This window comes from Syngnathus leptorhynchus, chromosome 11 (assembly GCF_054491065.1).
Source record: "Syngnathus leptorhynchus isolate UIUO chromosome 11, UIUO_Slep, whole genome shotgun sequence".
Taxonomy (NCBI): Eukaryota; Metazoa; Chordata; class Actinopteri; order Syngnathiformes; family Syngnathidae; genus Syngnathus; species Syngnathus leptorhynchus.
The window spans coordinates 1,778,910-1,799,115 of NC_141205.1; the positions used below are offsets into that span (position 1 = coordinate 1,778,910).

The window sequence follows — 20,206 nt, forward strand, 5'->3', positions numbered from 1 at the left end:
TTTCAACTTTGGGCACGCTGTACAAAAGGAGCATTTTTTTGACTCCTCCGCTTTTGTCTATTTCTTTTGCAGCATTTCTTGGAGAGGCACTACAAGTCAGAACCAAGCAAATAGGTCGCCGGTTCTGCCTGGTTCTGACCGAGCTCGACTTGAAGACGCGGGCCATAGCTCTTTCCTGGAAGGGTTCCGTTTGGATTCATTAGCCATCCTGACGAGATGTCAATGCAAGCTCAGAGGCTGTTCCTTTGAAGTCCATGCAGGATCATCATCTCCGTGTCAGTGTCAGTTTTGAAGATTTGGAGTGAGGTAAACTGAGCGTTCTTGAGCCGAGTGTTTGGTCTGTAACCTGTTGAGCATCCGCGTGATGCCATTGTTTTACGTTCATTTGAGGAACGAACAGCATTTGACAACAGAAGCATTTAATCAAACTTAACATGTCCATAAAATAGGATATCTCAGCGTTGACTCCACTGATGGTAGAATGGCAGTTTCAAAAAAAGAAGTCATATTTACTTTGGTGCCTGAACCAGCAACAAAGCATTTTGTTTGTTTGTTTGTTTGTTTGTTTGTTTGTTTGTTTGTTTGTTTGTTTGTGCGAGTGCTACTGTGCATGGTGTCAACCTGCTTGACAAAAAACAAAACGAGAAAAAAAAGAAACTCCTCTGGTGCCACGTTGGTTGTACCTGTGATTCCCGTTTTATTCATCTCCACGTGCAGTGTACAATATGAATTTTTTTTTTTTACTGAAGTGTCAGATAGTTGTGACTTATGCTTACACTTACGGAGAGCCATTTGAGCATTTATTCATTATCCAACGACTGGGCTGAATTATTCATGTACCGGTATGCTCCTTGTCCTCACTACTAATACAAGTGAGCACACTAGTAGAATAACTCATGACTTTTTCTTCCTGTATGACATTTCCGTGCACTCCCCAATATTATTTTTTGTTTTAGACGTTCCGAGAGAACATTTCCTAGTAGTTATGTTTCGTTGGTAGACAACTATCTAAATCATCGAGTAATTGTTTAGACACATTGGTTTAAAGAATTGTCCAAATCCTTTTTCTTAGTGATATACCTTTCTAGTTCCTTAATGTTGTTGTATGTATTAAGCTTGTTAGTTGTTCGCTAGTAAAAGGTTTTAATGTCACCAGCAGTACTAGTAACAGTTGTCAACTAGTGCACAGTTTTGATTTACGAGTAACGTTGTTGTTGTACAAAAACGTGTGCAGAAATGTCATACAATAGCTGAAGGTAAAAAAAAAAAAAAAAAAAAAGGAAGACACAAGGATCACAAATAAATGCTCAGATGGTTTGCAAGAGAATTCTTAGTTTGTGTTTGTCAAGTGGATTTTTTTTTGGGGAACTACACTGTGACTCATCTTGAGGTTGCCTTTCCAAATGATTGTGTCTCGTGAGCGGTCGTCTATCCAGAGGTTCCTGAATGTAACACACAAGGCACAACATGCTTCCTTTTATTTTGCAGGTATTTTTGTGTAAAACGGATAGGAAAAATGCAGGGGGGGGGGGGCGGAAACACCCTCAATTGGCTGAGCTCAAACATTTGATTTTTATTTTTTTTTATTTGACTTGAACTGAACCTGCAGATGGCTGGCGCCTCCATGTGGTTCAAGAAAATAGCACATCCATCCTTTTGGCCTGTGCTTTCGTGGTGGATCCAAAAAGTGATGAAATGATTGTATTTCTCTTCTTGTCTGCTTGTTGAAAAGACACGCTTGTACATACTGATTGCTTTGCATCCTCATTGTAAATAAAGACAACAAAGATGTTTAATGAAGACCATGGCAGTGATGCTTCCTCAATTTACAAGTCCAGGTCCCACCACTTGAAGTCAAAGCCTTCTCTGCGCACGTTGGAGCCGCAGTGGACCTCACCCAGGAGCCGGTGGTAGGAGGCAAAATCGTCGATGAAGGTGCAGGTGAGTCCCAGGCCTTCCATCAAGGAGCACATCTCCGCCTCCAGGGCGCAGCGCCCGTTCACCTTGGGGCCGAAGGGCTTGGGAATGCCGAGACTTTGACCCAGCACGATCATGTTTACCTACATAATATAAAATAGAATTATTAGAAAAAATATTACAAACATATTACAAATAATATCAATATTATTCATGATAAATATAAAATACTATTATGCCATTGGTTATTTGGCCAAAACATACAGTACACATAAATGCTGGGATTCTTGGGTGAACGTTGCCTACTCGAGCTTTAAACTGACTGTAAAGACAAAAAACCTGTATCCTTTATTTACAGTTGAGAAAATATCAAGAACTGCTTGAGGAAGTACACGGTCTGTGTTGGAAAAGAGTCCATCCGCTCCTCGAACTTACCATGTCGGGGTAGAAGGCGACTGCTCTGAATTCCTGGTCAACGTCCTGTTGTAACTTGAAAAGGATGGGTAAGTCGATGATATCGCCGTCTTCCAGGCCAAGGTCTCGCTTTAGCACGTCTCGGTTCCAGTCGATGCAGCTCTGAACAAAGAGGCTCCCATTTATTATTTGCTCGTATTGTTATTTGATGTTATATGTTTTTGTAAAGCTCAAAAGCTGTAATAATTTCAGACTCACCTGAACATAGTTGTTCTCAGCTTGGAAAGCTTCGTCTTGGAGTATTTCGTCCACTGTGATTTGCTCTTGGTCACTCCGCCCTTAGAGGTAGTGGATTGGTTTGCACATTGGGGGGGGGGGGACAAAAATTCCAGTAAAGGACGGACATACCCTCAAAGAGTTTGGCCTGTCCATGACCGCTGTTCTTTAGGCCTCTGAATAGTTTGTAGCCCGCGTCCGGACTGGCCAGCAGCAACCGAAAGCCCTGCCAATGATGACAGGACAAAAAGAGAACACTGCCTGAGTATTTGCACTGGCATCATGTCAGACTAAAGGACAAAAGAGAAAAGCAGCAAAGTCACCTAAACATGATTTAATTCCATGATTTTTTTTTTTTAATTGCAAATCATAATTGTGTTGCTTCAACCATGTGGTAAATCCAGCCTTCCTGGTTTTACCTTCCTGTCTGGTGCGGGAACAAAGGTCATGAATTCGTCCACGTGGCCGACAACCAGCCAGTCAGAAAACAAGGCGATGGGTTGCTGGACCTTCTGTGCCCACAGGAAGTCCTGCACCACTTTGGTCATGTTCCGTCCATTGGTAGTTCTTAAAAAAAGAATTTTCAGAATTCTTCTTTCACGTTTCCACCCAAACTAAAAGTGATCTAAAGCAAACCTACGTGGGAAAGGCGACGCCAATGATGATTCTTCCCAATGGATACGCTTTGCCGTCGACCGTGACAGGAGGACTGACCTCCAGGTTGCCGAACGAGTCCAAACTGCTCACGTCTTTCCTGAGGGCCACTCTCGTCACGTAACCAAAGTCGGGACCCTGAAGAGATGATTTCAAACATGCTATGTGTTGAAATGAAATCGCTGAGATTATGTTGAGACTGACAACTACGGAAGAGGATTGATTTGGTGACATTGTCATGTGTTCAGAAGACATTTATTTTCACTTTGAACATTTGGCAGCCGAGGAAGCATCGCTCACCAGTAGCTCGTTGTACGGAAAGTCCAAAAGTTTCCCATCTCTGGGGGAATCCAAGACCACGGGAAAGCGGTGATGCGGCGCTTCGATGTAACCAAACTCCAGCTCATCCTAGGGGAAAATGGCCATCTCATGACGCATAAAGTAAGAAATACAGGTTTATGACGCTTCATTTGAATGGCTTTGACGCAATGTGCCATTTTGCAAGAGAAAATCTCCTTCTTATTGCTGAGGTCCTGGTTCAAATCTTAGGTTTGGACTCACTCAGCTCGTGTGGAACATTTAAAAAACAAAAAAAGCAGCTTTTCTTATCTTACTTGCATCCAGCGGTCACCTCTGTTCATATACTCGTGACAGATGTTGAGTTTATAGCCGCTCCTCGCCACCAGACTCTTCATTCCTTTCAAGAAGCCGTAGTTGTCTGAGGTGCTGAGCAGCAGGAAAATTAGATGAGAAGATACGATTGTCATGGATACGTATATATGATGTTTTGGGGGGGTTTCTGTACCTGCATACAAAAACCTCAACAGGCCGCAAGGTGTTTGGCGTCATGATCCACGGCGCCACTCTGAACACGACACTGTCGGTGAAAATGGGGGTCTCGGGAAGACCCTGCGGACAATGACGTGATTCTGGATCTTATACGGGACCATTTTGTATTGTGAAGAGCTCTTACTTTGCAAATGGGCTCCAGCAGGCTAAGGTTGATAGTAATGAGCCCGTCAAAGTCCTTATCTGGAAACCTGAGACCCTCCACGTAAAAGTTAGTCTCTGCTACACCCCCGAGGTACGGCACTTGCCCGGACAACACCTGACTTGACAGCACTCTCGTAAATCCGCCAGATACCCCAGCTGAAATGAAGAAATACGCTTGAAGGCTCAAATCGTGAAGGCACGATTTACAACACGTCAGTTGATTTTTTTTTTTTTACTCACACAGAATGCTGCCAATTGACTGAGACCTGGGCCTGTAGACCCTGACGCTTTCTGCATCGCCCTGACAGATGTGCATGGTGAGTTTGTAGCCCGGCGGGAGCTTGGCTGGCCCGCGGGTCCGCAGCACCATCTCGGACATGTCACGCAAATCTGCATGCGGGCATAGAAAGGTCACAGCGTTAGGTATCCCCCAGTGGAAGCGTTCCGTTTTCTCACTCGCTTGTCACGGTCTGTTTGTAGGTTTGTACAGTGCTTGTGAAATATAGCCTTCAATGAAGTAGAATAAAGAGCAAGAGCGGTGGTGCATCTTCCATACCAGACAACTTGGAGATGTAGTCGACCTCGGTGTCACGTTGCTTGGCATAGCGGCGCTCCGAGTCACAGTTGACCAATAGGACAGCTCCATGGCCATCGGGACCCCACTTCCAAGATCCCTAACAACAAAATAGGAGGACTAGTATCTTAAATAGTATTTTTTGCCTCTATCATATCTTTCAAAATGTTTTTAGAGACTCGAGGAGTCAGAAATTCCATTCCTCTGCATCCAGACTTGTCAATCGCCAGTACCGACTTTTTTTTTTTTTTTTTTTTTTTTTTACACATTTCTGCTCGCCTTATCGGGGTTGTCTTTCTCCACAACGCCATCTCGGTCAGCATCCACATCAAGAGAGATCTCTGCGTGACAAACGCGTTTCACGTGATTGAAATGCAAAAGAAGCACAACACTTAAATATGTCTTGTTGTGTCATACCAAGTGCTGTCAGGTGCAGGATGGCATTGCTCAAAACTTCGTGATTTTGACCGTAGTATCGAACAGTAAGCTTGTGAAATAGAAATTAAAAAAAAGGCAGGCTTACACAAAACTTAACTTCACGCAGGCGTCAACAATTACCTTGCTGTCGTTCTCATGTTGGCTGGCACTCTTCATGAAGATGAGCAGCACTGATTTTGGATCGAGGGCGATAGGTGAGAGGTGAGAGGTCACCTGGGTTGGCGGGACAATGCTGTACTGAACGTTGGGCGTACATTTGACTGAGAAGAATGTGGAGTTGGGAGGCGCGCTCCTGTGGATCACATTTGGCAATGCAAGGAAAGAAAAGGCAGCTTGATTTACTATCTGGCTCATTTCATTTTCAAACTAACTCAGTGTGCTTCTCATACTTACAAGTACAACATTTAAAAGCATTTAAAAACAAAGTCAAATCATAGAAAATATCACACTTATATTACTACAACATACATTTGGAAAAAAATATATTTTGAATACAATTTAAAATATCTTAATCATAAGTAAGTGGAAAAAAGTATAGTTTTTAACTAAACTTCAGCCACACAACAAATAAATTGGCAAGATTATATAAAAAAATAAAAAATTAAAAAATAAAAAACTGACCGAGGTAATTTTTACACTCATTGTTCTGCTCCCTCCTCCCATTCCCGTAATCGTTTTGCCGTCATACCCTTTAGTTGTGCAGGTGCTTTTGTTACTTCCACCTTGCGCCATAGTTGTCGGTTAATTATTTCCTACGTGTTTGTTAGCGCCTTTTGTTCTCCAACATTTGAGTAGTTAACTGATTGTTTGCATGTTAGGTTTTGGAAATAAACACTCCACTTCTTACAAGACTGCTCTGCTACTGTTTTAGGATCGCATATTGTATTTCCAATGAACCATAAAGTTTCATTTTAAAAAGTTCAATGAATATTATGAATCAATATCTTCTTTTGGAAACCGCCTCAAAAGCTATTCCTTTTTCTCAAAAGTAATGAAAGGATTTTTTCTCCATGACTGTCTCTCTTTCCAGCGTGCAAGCAATTTTGTGGATGACAGTTGGTTTACGTAGTAGCGAATACACCATATTGCAAAGAGGTCACAAGACCCCCAAAAAGCAAACAACGATTTTTAATGAGAGTCACTGTTGTGAAACCTGTTTCGAGATACCTTCAGGGCATCGACGTCCTCTTATTTACACAATAGACGCTATCATCCCAACACTATCTCCGCTCTCTTTTCCTGAAACAGCCGTTTTGTGGAGGAAAATTACCCCCATTGAAGACATTCTCTTAACAAAACATGCCCTTGCTTGCTGTTAACATTCTTGCAGTGCATATGCAGGCCCAGTGGCAATAGCAAGTGACACAAATGGGGGGGGGGGGGGTATTTTTCAGCGGCCGGCCGGCCCTGCACTATTTTGTATTTACTGGGTAATCCGGTTTCGGCATGATGTGCTGCGTCGGCTGTCGTTTGGCACGGCAGATGCAATTGGATGCCACAACAAAGTCTCTGGTGTTTGCACTGCAACAATAGATGGCCTGTTTTACTATGTGGCTGGCAACAGCATCTGCGTGTTGACTTGTATGGCCCGGTCCATATTGAAATCAAAAACAAGAAAGACATGCACTATATCCTCCCTCTAAAAAGGCAACTTGCGGGCGTGTACAATCTAATGAATCATAAAGAACAAAATGGCTTTGGCTCATAGAGGTACGAATATGTTCATTATTACAGGTGCATCTCTCTAAACTGAAATATTGTAGAAAAGTTCATTTCCAAATTTTAATAAATGAATGTCAATATTATGAGAAAGTAAAAGTGATTTTGAGTATAGAAATGAGTACCTAAATTGCACACATTTCTCAATTGAAATCTCCAAAGGGAGGCTGTTTTCTGGCCTACCTGTTCAGGCCCAGGTGAAGGGCAGACCCAACCACGCATACGGCGTTTGCAGTTTTGCCATAATCTACTCGAAGAGTACGGGGGCGAATCATGGCTCCTGCCGGTGCACTCCAGGTAGCTCTCCTCGGACTGCACCGGCCGGTGGCCACCCCTCTGCCTTCACAACACAGTAAAGGCTGGAACAAGCCTGAAGTTAAGTCCTGGCCTGTGATTCGTCGGAAAAGGGGACCTGACTCCAACCCCTAGATCATGTGACAAGCCCCCCCCAACCCCCCCCCGGCTGTTTTTCTTTTGCCCTGTCATTTAATTGGAGCCTTGCATCATTCATGATGTTTTCTAAAACTGCACTACAATGTTCTATATGTATATTTATTGTTTATCTGTTGTTTATTTGTGCAGACTGCAGTGTTTGTGTCCAGTGGCTATTTTACATGAGTAGGACGCTCCCATTTCCATGTTGATCAAGTAGTACACTGATAGTCTAATCTGCTATAAAAAGTACAGAAGATCAAGTGACCATACTTGAGACGCTCCTATTTCCAACAGATGTTGATTAAGTAGAACAGTGATAGTCTAATTCACTATAAAAAAGTACAGAAGACGAAGTGACCAATGATTGCTGGTTGATGACATGATGTTCCCCATAGATTCCTGGGGATGGCAGCAAAGCACTTCTTTTATGTAAATGAAATTTGTCATTTCACTTCTGTGTTATTGTGACAGCAAAATGTCACAAGATGGTGCCAAAGTAATACTTCTATTGCTTTAGCCTATGAGCAAAAACAGCATATAGGTGAGTTTTACAAAGATGAGAAAGGATCGGTTCTCCCCAAAAAGTCACACACAAGTCACTTTGCAAATACAAATGTAGTGCTGCCATTTTCCCCCGCTTCACTCCTATTCTTTCTCGGCACTCTGCGTGATTAAAACACAATTTCGTGTTGATTCTGAACGAATAAAATATCATGATAAAAAGTGGCTACAAATCACTGTCGTTTTCTTGTGGGAGCCAATCACATTCACGTACTAGTTTGACAAACGTGCGCCACGGCCAATAGAATCGTCCAGATATTGCTAAAAAGGGGCGGGACCAGAAATATCGCATGTCATCAACAGCGGGGCGCGTTTGTTGTTCTCGCAAGACATGCAGAGATGGTGAAATGACTTGAAAGTCCTTTGAAACAACTCGGGTGAATATTATCGGACTTTTAATTCGGTTCGACCTCGTCGGTCCCAAACATGTTGTGGAATTAAGCTCGGCGATGGAGAAAGTGGCGTATGCGGGTCGTCTGTCTAGGTAGGAGCTGAAGGAATTCCAGGCACGGGAAGAAGATGCAAAGCAGAAATCTGTGCCAAGATGCTGCGCTCAAACTGGGCCCTAACTCTGCTTAGTCGCTCCGTACGGAGCCGGAATAGTGTCACTACTTTCAATTGTATTTCTGCTTGACCGATCGCAAGTTGCGGGAACAGCACGACGTCCGGGAACAGTGTAAGTGAGAACATCCAAGGCTAGTTAGCCACTTGGCTCCACAGCTAGTCCTGCGGGAAGACATTTAAAATGGCGGAAGGCTGGCCCCTTCCCTCGGTCTTCGTCTTCGTGCTTCTTAATGCGATTGCCTGGGGCCTGAAGACGTGTCCGGCTCCTTGCTCATGCTCCACGGGACCGGACCAGGTCCGAGTTTTGGACTGCAACAGGAGACGGCTCTCGACGGCTCCCTTGGAGCCACTGGAGGGGATAAATCAAGTGTAAGTAGTTAGCCAAGTCAGCATGGATGTGCTCAAGTTGCTCCTGGGGCATCACAACATTGACACTAGACCGGTGATTTAGAATCTTATATAGATAGTTTATAGAATGCTACATGTAATTAAAAAAAAAAGACTATTATTTTCTATACTGCCAACACGACTTTGTTTACATTTGGCACACTGCATTGTGAGAAGCTCTATAAGCTACGTATTTTCCCGTGATTGCAGTAGGTTGTCCACAAATGAGTTATTTTAGCGTATGATGCAGTGTTACGGTTCAACCGGCTTCCAGATTTACTGGCTCTAAAGTCCAGCTGTGCCTTTTTGAACAATGTCAATCCAAGTCACTTTGTTTCCTGTCTGCAGATTTACAACTCCCTACTGGCTGCATGAAATTGAAAACTGTGAAAAATAAAATCAAAAAGTACTGTACAGAGCGGTATTCGAACCTGTGACTCAAAGGAATAAAGCAGCGCCTTATGAGCTGACAGACGCTCAGCGGCGCAAAAGTTTTACTTGTAGTTCTTAATTTAGGGTAAAAATAAAAACTAGGTCAGGGCAAAGTAACCACTATGTTTTAAATTTCATTCCAGCTCAATGAACCACAATGAACTCACAGCCCTGCCCTTCTTTGGAGAAGCCGCCGCCAATATCACATCACTGTCACTGTAAGTCACCTCTTATCTTACAGTAAACCATTTTATAATCACGCCTACTAAATTCCCAATCTATTGAGGCTAAAAGGCACCCGTGGAAAATTATTTGAGTCATTAATACTCCGATGATGCTTACATGAATAACTAATCAGTCAGTTCATCCTGACTCACACGTGCTGCTTGTGTCTTGCATGATTTAGAGTGCACAACCGCATCTCTGAGCTCTTGATGCATCAGCTGCTGCCGTACGAGTCACTGGAGACGCTGGACCTGACATCCAACTCCCTTTCCGAGCTCAGGGCGGGAACTTTCCCCACCATGCAGTTAAAATATCTGTACGTCCACAAGAGTCCTCCTGCTAAAATTTAACTGGATTTGTTGGTTAGACAAGCGAACCAATTCCAAAGTTTTGTTTCATTTGTCTTTTAATCTTGCAGGAATTTGAGTAATAACAAGATCAGCGTCCTGGAGCCGGGCTGCTTCGACAACATCTCCAGCTCTTTGCTGGTGTTGAAACTCAATCGGAACAGATTGACTGTGCTACCGGCTAAAGTCTTCAAACTTCCTAGTCTGCAGTTTCTGTAAGTATCATTCGATGTTAAAACAGCAAACACTCACGTGGGGGGAAAAAGCAAACAAGCTCTAAGATTGGCCGACTTGGTATTTATGCTACTTATTTGTTTGAATTTGCACGGGAAATTAATTGAGATACGGGTGCCAAATGATTAGAACACTTCCAATATCAATAGGAGGAAAAAAAATTGGGTTTTTACTTTTAAGCGAGTGACATAATAATCCTAAAGTTGCCAAATTGAGGAGCAAAGGCTTCATTTCATTTTACAAAACAACACTTTGGACGCGTTCTCTTGTTTTTCTTGCCAAGGCATTCAACCTGCACTCAAAATTGTCAAATACTAAATTCCCTTTATCTCTCTCGCCCCCTCATCAGGGAAATGAAGCGTAACAGGATCAGAATTGTGGACAGCCTGACATTCAAAGAGATGGATGCGCTCCAGTCACTAAAGTTGCAACGGAATGGCATCACCAAGCTCATGGACGGGGCCTTTTTTGGACTCGTCAGCATGGAGGAACTGTGAGTCGCCGATCGGTTCCTTCTCGTATCTTCACGGCTAATATACGTCAGGGATCGATAAACTACGTTTTCTGTTTCAGAGAGCTGGAGCACAACAACCTAACAGAGGTGAACAAAGGTTGGCTGTACGGCCTGCGCATGCTGCGTATCCTGCGAGTGAGCCAGAACGCCGTGAGCATCATCCGACCAGACGCCTGGGAGTTTTGCCAAAAGCTGGAGGAGCTGTTAGTGTTTTCTTTCCATCTGGAATAACCACTTTTTAAAAAAATCATCAAAATGTCATGGCTAAACATATTTGTACTTTTTGTTTTGTACAGAGACCTTTCCTTCAATCACCTGACCAGACTGGAGGACACCGCTTTTGTGGGCTTAGGTCTTCTGGAGAGCCTGAATCTTGGCGAGAACTCCATTAGCCACGTGGAAGAGCGGGTCTTCAGTAGTTTGACCAATCTGCGCACGTTGTAAGTAATAAGCCTGACCTTTTTGGGTCAATACTAACAGTCTCAACCGCATGTTGGATTTTTCACACTGATGGATCTGTGACAACGATCCTCGATCCTCCCGTGAAAAACAACATCATTTCTAGAAATAATATATTTTGACTCATTTTTGCTCTCTGTGCATTCTGAAGGAACATGGCAGGTTTGTTTGCTTCACTGCTTAGTGTGTAGTCTGTCTTTAGTGAAGTGAGAAATATTCACAATTTTATAGCTGTACTTGCACAAAATATATTAGGTTTTGTGTTTGTTTCACTTCCTCATTGCCATCTGTATAGGCTGGAATTACACGGCAGCTCTAGATCCAAGTGGCCAGTTCTGATTTAAAGTGAATGACTATTTCCGATTTGGGGGTTTTCTCTATTTACATGTCAATTAACCACCAATTGTGATTTATTGATCTGATTTTTATTACAACACATTTAGACCATATTTAATTGTCTATGCATTTGATGTAGAAATGCTTCACGGCGAGTATTTTTTAAATGTGCTGTTTGGGAATATGCCGACGTGTATATTTATGTCAGTCATTGGTACAATTCAATGACATCAAGCTCGCATTGACAAGGTTTAGCAAATGCATATGAGATATTATATTGATACATTTTGAAGAGGTCGGATTCCGATCTTAGATACACACACACATTTATACTGCCCACATATCGTCACTACATCACTTGAGACTGCTCTAGTATGTTACTTGAGCCACGCAGTGTAACTCCATCCTTAGTTCAAGAGCACCCAACATGTCATTTTGTAGAATTCTTTCCCGTCCATGTTTCTTGTTTTGGCTGCAAGCTGCACCATCCCAAACTAATGACGTAAAATGTAGCCTCTTCATCGTACATCTATGTGCGAGGGGATTTTGTGAACTCATTATTTGCGGATGGAGAAGGAGGTCAACTAGCTGCGGCAGCTTGACACACCAGCGTGGGTCCTTTCATGTGAAGAAGGGAATCGGGGAGAGTGCAGGAGTTCTTTCAGAGGTGGCCAAGCGTGAGGAGGGGCGAACAAAAGGAGCCCGGTCCCGCAAGGCATCCGGCATGCACGGCTGTGGGCCCGTGAACTGACTTTTTTTTTGCCAAACGGGGGGGGCAATTCATCCCCACTCATCGGAACAATGGCTCACTGTGGAAGTTTGGCCTTTGTGATTGATTGGGTCGTAGGAGGAGAAGACACTCTTTCAAATTATGAGTTCACTCTCTGGACATTGCGTTTTGATTGATTGTGAGTACAGGTAGAGCAATTTGTTTTTTTTATTTTTTTTATTCCATCTGCTATTCAAACAGTCACAGTAACATTGCACTCTTGCCGTAGCACCTTCCTGATATAACAAGGATTGACCACTTCAGGTCTTCCGCATTAGGTTCAACTCAAGACGTGTGTGTGTGTGTGTGTGTGTGTGTGTGTGTGTGTGTGTGTGTGTGTGTGTGTGTGTGTGTGTGTGTGTGTGTGTGTGTGTGTGTGTGTGTGTGTGTGTGTGTGTGTGTGTGTGTGTGTGTGTGTGTGTGTGTGTGTGTGTGTGTGTGTGTGTGTGTGTGTGTGTGTGTGTGTGTGTGTGTGTGTGTGTGTGTGTGTGTGTGTGTGTGTGTGTGTGTGTGTGTGTGTGTGTGTGTGTGTGTGTGTGTGTGTGTGTGTGTGTGTGTGTGTGTGTGTGTGTGTGTGTGTGTGTGTGTGTGTGTGTGTGTGTGTGTGTGTGTGTGTGTGTGTGTGTGTGTGTGTGTGTGTGTGTGTGTGTGTGTGTGTGTGTGTGTGTGTGTGTGTGTGTGTGTGTGTGTGTGTGTGTGTGTGTGTGTGTGTGTGTGTGTGTGTGTGTGTGTGTGTGTGTGTGTGTGTGTGTGTGTGTGTGTGTGTGTGCTAAAATCTGACTCTTTGTTTTGGCAGAGACATCCACAGTAATGAAATTTCTTGGGCTATTGAGGACTCCATCTGCTTGTTTGATGGAATGAAAAAGCTGAACACATTGTGAGGATGCAGAAATGCTTGTTTTTCTATTTGTGTTGGTGTCGATTTCTGCTTTTTGCATCCTGTCACTTCAACAAAAGCTGCGTGTGGCAGACGTTGTCGCGCAACTAATTCACCATCAAACATTCTGTCTTCTAGAATATTACAGCAGAACAAAATCAAGTCAATAACCAAGAAAGCCTTCGAGGGTCTGGATGAGTTGGAGCACCTGTGAGTCAATTATTAAAACACTTTTTTTTTTTTTTTTTTTAATCCCAGAGCACATTGTAGCTATTTTGACCCAAAATAGCAAACTTGCATGTAATACTCACTATTTTATTTTTTATTTTTCCAGGGACCTCGGAAGTAATGACATCATGTCAATACATCCTGAGGCACTGCTACATACAAAGCTCAAAGTGTTGTAAGTAAAAAATGGGAAGAAAAAAAAATCTCGGCTAATGAGTGTGTTTTTCCTCATTATCTTACGTTTGGTGTTCCCGTCAAGCATCCTCAACACAAGCAGCTTGCTGTGCGACTGTCACATGCAGTGGCTGGGACCCTGGCTCACCGGCAGCCGATTTCTTCATTCCGTCTCAGCCGTTTGCGCCCACCCGGCCGGCTTGCTCGGTCGCAATGTCCTTTCAGTCATCCCCGAAGACTTTGTTTGTGGTCAGTGATTCTGCCTTACCTTGATTTTGGAATCAAACGATATAGTTATTAGATTGTTTCAACTGTCGTAGGATTGCGGAAAAGTCCGTTAACACCAAACAATCCAAATAGCTCATGAATTGATGATTCTTTGAACCCATTAGACGACTTCCCCAAGCCTCGGATCACCACTCATCCCGAGACGTTGGTGGCGCTGCGTGGCAACAACGTGACCCTGAGCTGCGTAGCGTTGAGCAGCAGCGACTCGCCAATGAGCACGGCGTGGCGGAAGGACGGCGAGGTGCTTTACGATGCCGAGATACAAAACTACGGCCGGTACCAGGACGGCGAGCTGATCTACACCACCGTGCTGCACCTCCTCAACGCCAACTTCACCGACGAGGGACGCTACCAGTGTGTGGTGTCCAACCACTTTGGTGCCAACTACTCCAACAAGGCCAAGCTCACCGTCAACGGTGAATAGATGATTTCGTTTCGGCCCTAAATTTGGCAGAAGGAACGCAACTTGATTCGAATGTGTGTCTGGTCTCTCCATAGAGCTGCCGTCCTTTCTCAAGACCCCCATGGATCTGACCATCCGCACCGGGACCATGGCCAGGCTGGAGTGTGCCGCCGAGGGCCACCCTTCGCCACAAATCGCGTGGCAGAAGGACGGCGGCACGGATTTCCCCGCCGCCCGTGAGCGCAGGATGCACGTCATGCCGGACGACGACATCTTCTTCATCGCCAACGTGAAGACGGAGGACATGGGGGTGTACAGCTGCACGGCGCAGAATGCGGCGGGCAGCCTGTCTGCCAACGCCACACTCACCGTCCTGGGTGAGTCGTAGACTACTACTCGAGTTGTACGGCTCGAATAGCTCGGCCGTTTTGCGTCGTGTTACTCTCGTGTGGATGTTTTGACAATGTTGCTCGGGAGTCACCGCATTAAGCAATGATATCCTCTCCTTTTGTAGAAACTCCTTCGTTTCTGCGGCCCCTGGAAGACAGAACAGTGGCGAGAGGTGAAACGGCCGTGCTTCAATGCATAGCCGGAGGCAGCCCCGCCCCACGCCTAAACTGGACCAAAGACGACGGTCCCCTGGTGCTCACGGAGCGCCACTTCTTCGCCGCCGCCAACCAGCTCCTGATCATAGTCGACGCCGGGCCCAGCGACGTCGGCAAGTACACCTGCCTCATGTCCAACACGCTGGGAACCGAGCGCGGCCACATCTACCTGGGCGTCTCGCCATCGCCCAACTGCGACACCGGTGCTGGCTTCGACCAGGACGGCTGGACCACCGTGGGCATCGTGGTGATCGTGGTGGTCTGCTGCGTGGTCGGGACCTCACTGGTGTGGGTCATCGTCATCTATCACATGCGCAGGAAGAGTGAAGACTATAGCATCACCAACACAGGTTAGCCGATGGTAGCCCAAAATAAACATTATTCCAGACACACATCCTGTGCAGCATTTCACATAAGATGTTGACATTTTCTTTCCACAGATGAGATGAATTTACCTCCGGACATCCCCAGCTACCTCTCTTCTCAGGGGACCCTGTCAGAACCGCCGGAAGGCTACAGCAACTCTGAGGCCGGCAGCCACCAGCAGCTCATGCCTCCTCTCTCCAATGGGCATGTGTACAAGGGCACCGACAGTAAGCCAACTCTCTCGACTTCCAATTGCTCACCAAGCTGTGCCTTTTAAAAACTATACGCACAAACACAGATACTACACAAGGATGGAAACCCCAAGTGGACAAACATAATAACTGCACTTCACATGCACTTGTGGCGTTGAATAATTTAATCATCTGATAACTCAATTGGATAATGAGTCAAATACTCTGCATTATAACGGAACAATGGTGTTTACTGTTGTGAATATGAAACAGTTAGTCCATATTTTGACTTTTTGATATTGCTTGTAACTAACAAAAGATGGTCAAAGCGGTCCATTGTAAAATGGGCCAGCTCAAGGTTTGAGGCTGACTGTCTGTCCCGTGTGTGTCCCAGGTGTGTGCTACGGAGACGCAGGCAGCGAGGTGGAAACGGACAGTAACGGACGGCTTCACTGCCGGGTGGGCTCTCTGTTCACAGGCCATAGCAGCTTCCTGCCCGGGGAGGCTCGTGATGGACCAGCTGGAGCCCCCGCAGGTCTGTTTGTCACATGGATGTCTGCCTTTTTCTTTTTTGTATTTAGAAGTCATTTGCATTCCATCTAGCGCTTCTTTCTGCATCTTTATCAGTCCATAAAATTGCAAAGTACCAAATAGATTTTTTTTTTATAGTCGAGCAAACACGACTAAATAATGCAAGTTGGAAGCTGAGGCATGAAATCAGAGAACGCCTTTGTACATCACACCAAAACAGAATAGTGTGCATCTCATATGCAACAAAAAACAAAGCTGTCAGAATATGTTTGGAGGTTCTCTCCTGTTTTTTTTTTTTTCCCCTTTCTTTTTTTAACCCTGCATGTAAACACTGTGTGTCTTGTATCATAAGGCGCTGCAGCTCCTTTAGTTATGTGCTCCGACTGTTACGACAACGACAACATCTACTCTCGCACGCGGGACTACTGCCCCTACGCCTACCTGAGCGAAGACGACGCACTGGACAAAGATCTACCGGGCCTCAAGGAAAGCTCTAGTGAGCACGCTCGGCGAGAGGACGTCACCCTCTTGGGCAAACAAGACTCGGAGAGGCCGGCCACACGTACTTCAATGGGAGACTGTGCCAGTGGTAAGAACCGCACGCTAAACTCCAACTAGCTCGCCGATGCTACGTGCGATACAATTAGAATTCCAGGCCATAAATAAGCTGCTCTCTTACTGGCACGTTTTGGGAAATAGGCCAATAAGATTATCTTGCTTTTGTCTGACATTCAGATCATTTTTAACACCGCTTTTGCATCTTCTCCTGGCTCTTTGTAGATTTCCTCAGCAACTCAATGTGGGGCGAAAGGCAAAACTCCAAGCCCCGAGCGGGCCGGACATTTCCTCTGCCGGGGGATGCGGCGACGAGCACGCCCCCCCACAGACTCCCTCCGAAAAGGACTAACCCTCAGGACCATCCAGCAGCCACCTAAACCTGGTGTCCACGTCCACATGCCTTTCTGCACCCACTACCTCCTTCAACACTCTGCCAAAGATTCTCTCTTAGAGTGTTTTTGCATTGCTCTACTCTCACTGAACAAAAGCTGACCTCCAGCCGTCGCTCCTGAGGACGGCGTGAATGTAAAATTTGGAGGGATGTTTTTTTTTTTTTATTTTTTATTTTTTTATTTTTTTTTTTATGCGGAGCGTGACGGAGCATCGTTAAGATATCGAACGGCTACCAAGCGAAGACTGTGAGAGGACAGTGACGCCACAAACAATTACCGCCGTCAGCCAGCCTTCTTCTTCAAGCGGTTTACCGAGTGGGGGCCCCTTTTTTGATTTGATGTGACAATCATGTTTTGTATTATTTTTAGTGTCACCTCCATGGAGACAAAACGCGCACTGATCCGTTTTCCCTTCACCGCTCACAGGCACTTCATTTAACAGTGATCTTTTATTCTTACTGAACCCACCGTCCTCCCCCAGAGAAAAGACATTGGCACTGTGAACAAAACGAGTGTAGAATGTATTATTTTATACTTGTATGTACAGGCTAGTAATCTGCTATTACATTTGACACTTTGTCTCTCATCTAAAACTTGTTTGGTACTTGTCATTTGATCCAGGACGTTTCTTGGGAGGAATCTAGTGGAGCCCCAAAAGTTCAAAACTCTTCTGCCATAAAAAAGCAGAATTGCATGCTATTTGTTGTGGTCTAGCATCAAATTCTCCAACTTAACTTCAATATGCAATGCTTGCAATATCATTTTGAATATTTCTCAAGCGGCTTACAAATCGTTCGTCGTAGGAGTGGTTTTGCTCAATAGGCCAAAGGTATCGGAAAACAAAAGTCTTTGCTAAAATAATTTTTTCCAAAATCATCCAATTATAGGCACCCATATGAGTAGGCTAGTGAAGCATAAAAAGAATTTTATCGCTGTTAACTTTGAGGAGGCTCCACTGTGCTCTCACTTTATCTGTAATTAGTCTAAAGCAGCAGGCAGAACTGAAATGATGTCAAATTTATGTCACCTTTTTGCACTTGGATTTTTGCTCCTCTGTTGTCGACATTGCACACATTCCTGGTTTTGCCGCAAAATGGTACTGCTGTTTTAAATGGAGACCCTCAAATCTTACAGTGGTACATTGAGGGTCCTCCGCCCCAACCTCTGTCACTTGTTTATGTTAGCGGTCAAACTACCGAGGCTAGATTTACTTTTTTTTATTTTTATTATTCTGAATCTACACATTCCTGATTTCCCTTTTGGATCCTTTCACAACTTCATGTGACATACATGACATTATTATTGCAATCTGAGTGCCACTTTGTTTCCTCAATACCAAAGTTTACTAGTACAGTAAAAACAAAAAGGCTCTGGCAATTTTCTGTGCTCTTCGTTTAAGTTTATTTCCAATTCTATTTTTGGACCATGTACATTGTATAAAGCATGTTTAATCAAATATGAAAAGAAAATGAATTTTTGTTACATAGCTATTATTATAGACAATAAACACGATACATGCAGCAGCTGTTTTTTTTTATTTTTTATCCGCTATTCTAAAGAAACCATTTTAGAAAAGGTGTGTGTGTGTGTGTGTGTGTGTGTGTGTGTGTGTGTGTGTGTGTGTGTGTGTGTGTGTGTGTGTGTGTGTGTGTGTGTGTGTGTGTGCGCGTGTGTGCGCGTGTGTGCGCGTGTGTGCACCTAATTATAGACTAATCAACAAAAATAATTCATTGATATTAAAATCATTAGTTCAATTATAAATTCGAGCCGCAACATAGCAAACATCTCATGGAGTGCATCCAAGACCCCAGGTTATGTCATCACCTTTAAGGAATTTAGGATGACATCACTGACATATGACGGTGCTCTGACTCAGAGTGCTGACACCAATCTGCTCCTTTCAAGCGTATATATCACCATTTATCATACAACCGGAAAACACCTAGACATTTACTGTGTTCTTTTACTTCACACTAAACAATTTAGTTTGCAAAAATTACAGTTCTGGTTATGTATTAAATACAACAATTATGCGCAAACATAACAGCATAAAACGAAAAGCTGCAGATTGAAGAGATAACTGAGAAGTATTCATGATTGATTTCATTGTGGGCTTGAATGCTGTTTCATGCAGATAATGCAACACCAACATCACGTGCAAATGAAATCATCTTTCCATTGAAATGCCATTTATGCGTTTCTATTTTTCTTTTAATTCAATCCGTGTGAAAGAAAATAAGGGTGAGTTGGAGTGGTAGAATTTGAAGGGTGAGTTTGAGGACACTTGGACCGACGCTGTATGTCACCAGAAGATGGCGCCAGCACCTATATCCACGCAAGCGCAAAAAAAGCGTCAGTGCGCACAGCGCCTAAAAGGGGGCGTACTGTTCCGGACGGAGCCGGGGCTGAAACGAGTCTTGGCGGTGCCAGGTGTGCTCAAACCTGCTTTGGAATCAGATGCCTTCACTACCGTGGGCTGGACTTCCACGGTGCGTGCAGACCGTGTGGAGCCGCTTCCCTGGCTGTCTGAGTCCACGCTCGTTGCTCCGGTGTCATCCAAACCTGCCGCGTTGACGACCTATTTTTGCATCTTTTTTAAAACAAAAAAACAAAACCAAAATATTTTGCAGAGAGCGACGCTGTGATTGCTGCGCTTCGTTTCGTTTTACGCACCGGGAGCGCAGCGCAGCGCAGCTGCTTGTTGGAATGACCGCGCGGATGACACTCCTGCACACCTTCCACGGGTGGAAATCACTCAGGAAGATGAACCGAGCTGGAGAATCATTCGCTCAGGTTTATTAGGCCGCGACATTTGAGAAAAGAATCCTCCTCATAAAAGCCAGGCTTTTGTCGACTTGTCAAGTCAAAGGACCAACATGTCCAGAACCCTGAAGAAGAAGAAACACTGGTCCGGTAAGGTGGTGGAGTGCGCGGTGTCGTGGGGCAACCTGGGCGACTTCGGCTCCGTGGTGGAGGTTCTGGGGGGTGCTGAGGTGGGCCAATTCCCGCACCTGGGTCAGATGAAGCTGGACGTGCTGGTGTGTCACGTCGGGAAGCTGCCCTACTACGGCGACGTGCTGCTGGAGGTAAACGGGACGCCCGTCAGTGGACTTACAAACCGGGACACGCTGGCTGTCATACGACACTTTCGGGAGCCGGTTCGCTTGAAGACTGTCAAACCCGGTGAGTCACATCAACTTATTTATTTTTATTTTTATTTTTTTACCCCTACTATCTCAACACAGCAATAAGGTGGTGTCTTGACCTTAAATCATCTTTGCCCAGCAAAATGAATGCAAACGCCATTTATCCGTGCAACTCCTGCGAAAAGCAACAAGAAAAGAA

General features: G+C 44.6%; 4 protein-coding genes across 12 annotated transcripts in view; 3 read left to right on the top strand and 1 right to left on the bottom strand.

The window, feature by feature from the left end:
- The window catches only part of rap1gapb (RAP1 GTPase activating protein b), a 49,554-nt gene extending 46,884 nt beyond the window's left edge, over positions 1–2,670 (top strand). For 3 of the 7 annotated variants that reach the window (XM_085924028.1, XM_085924021.1, XM_085924027.1), the window contains one exon: positions 73–2,665. The gene's annotated coding sequence lies outside the window, so the exon portion shown is untranslated. Of the gene's footprint in view, positions 1–72 lie in introns of all 7 variants that reach the window. The other 4 variants (XM_085924024.1, XM_085924026.1, XM_085924022.1 and 1 more) reach the window with 3 other exon arrangements.
- On the bottom strand, positions 1,566–7,307 carry padi2 (peptidyl arginine deiminase, type II). Its single transcript, XM_085924029.1, has 16 exons — positions 7,169–7,307; positions 5,387–5,558; positions 5,246–5,315; positions 5,108–5,169; positions 4,811–4,928; positions 4,495–4,644; positions 4,235–4,410; positions 4,067–4,170; positions 3,876–3,987; positions 3,562–3,669; positions 3,248–3,399; positions 3,027–3,174; positions 2,740–2,833; positions 2,590–2,669; positions 2,353–2,493; positions 1,566–2,060 (listed from the first exon to the last, which is right to left on the bottom strand). Exons 1-16 carry the CDS (start codon positions 7,258–7,260, stop codon positions 1,827–1,829), a joined length of 2,013 nt encoding a protein of 670 aa, XP_085780155.1. The 5' UTR covers positions 7,261–7,307; the 3' UTR covers positions 1,566–1,826.
- Positions 7,308–8,244: 937 nt separating this feature from the next.
- Positions 8,245–18,381, top strand: lrig2 (leucine-rich repeats and immunoglobulin-like domains 2). Its single transcript, XM_085924725.1, has 18 exons — positions 8,245–8,914; positions 9,508–9,582; positions 9,771–9,905; positions 10,008–10,151; positions 10,520–10,663; positions 10,744–10,887; positions 10,981–11,124; positions 13,045–13,125; positions 13,264–13,335; positions 13,460–13,528; positions 13,613–13,776; positions 13,920–14,231; positions 14,314–14,595; positions 14,733–15,173; positions 15,264–15,416; positions 15,775–15,915; positions 16,264–16,500; positions 16,692–18,381. Exons 1-18 carry the CDS (start codon positions 8,727–8,729, stop codon positions 16,844–16,846), a joined length of 3,081 nt encoding a protein of 1,026 aa, XP_085780851.1. The 5' UTR covers positions 8,245–8,726; the 3' UTR covers positions 16,847–18,381.
- Positions 18,382–19,107: 726 nt separating this feature from the next.
- The window catches only part of magi3b (membrane associated guanylate kinase, WW and PDZ domain containing 3b), a 70,916-nt gene continuing 69,817 nt past the window's right edge, over positions 19,108–20,206 (top strand). For all 3 annotated transcript variants that reach the window (XM_085923529.1, XM_085923531.1, XM_085923532.1), the window contains exon 1: positions 19,108–20,044. In XM_085923529.1, coding sequence (XP_085779655.1) covers positions 19,738–20,044 — 307 coding nt within the window. In that variant the 5' untranslated portion in view covers positions 19,108–19,737. The remainder of the gene's footprint in view (positions 20,045–20,206) is intronic.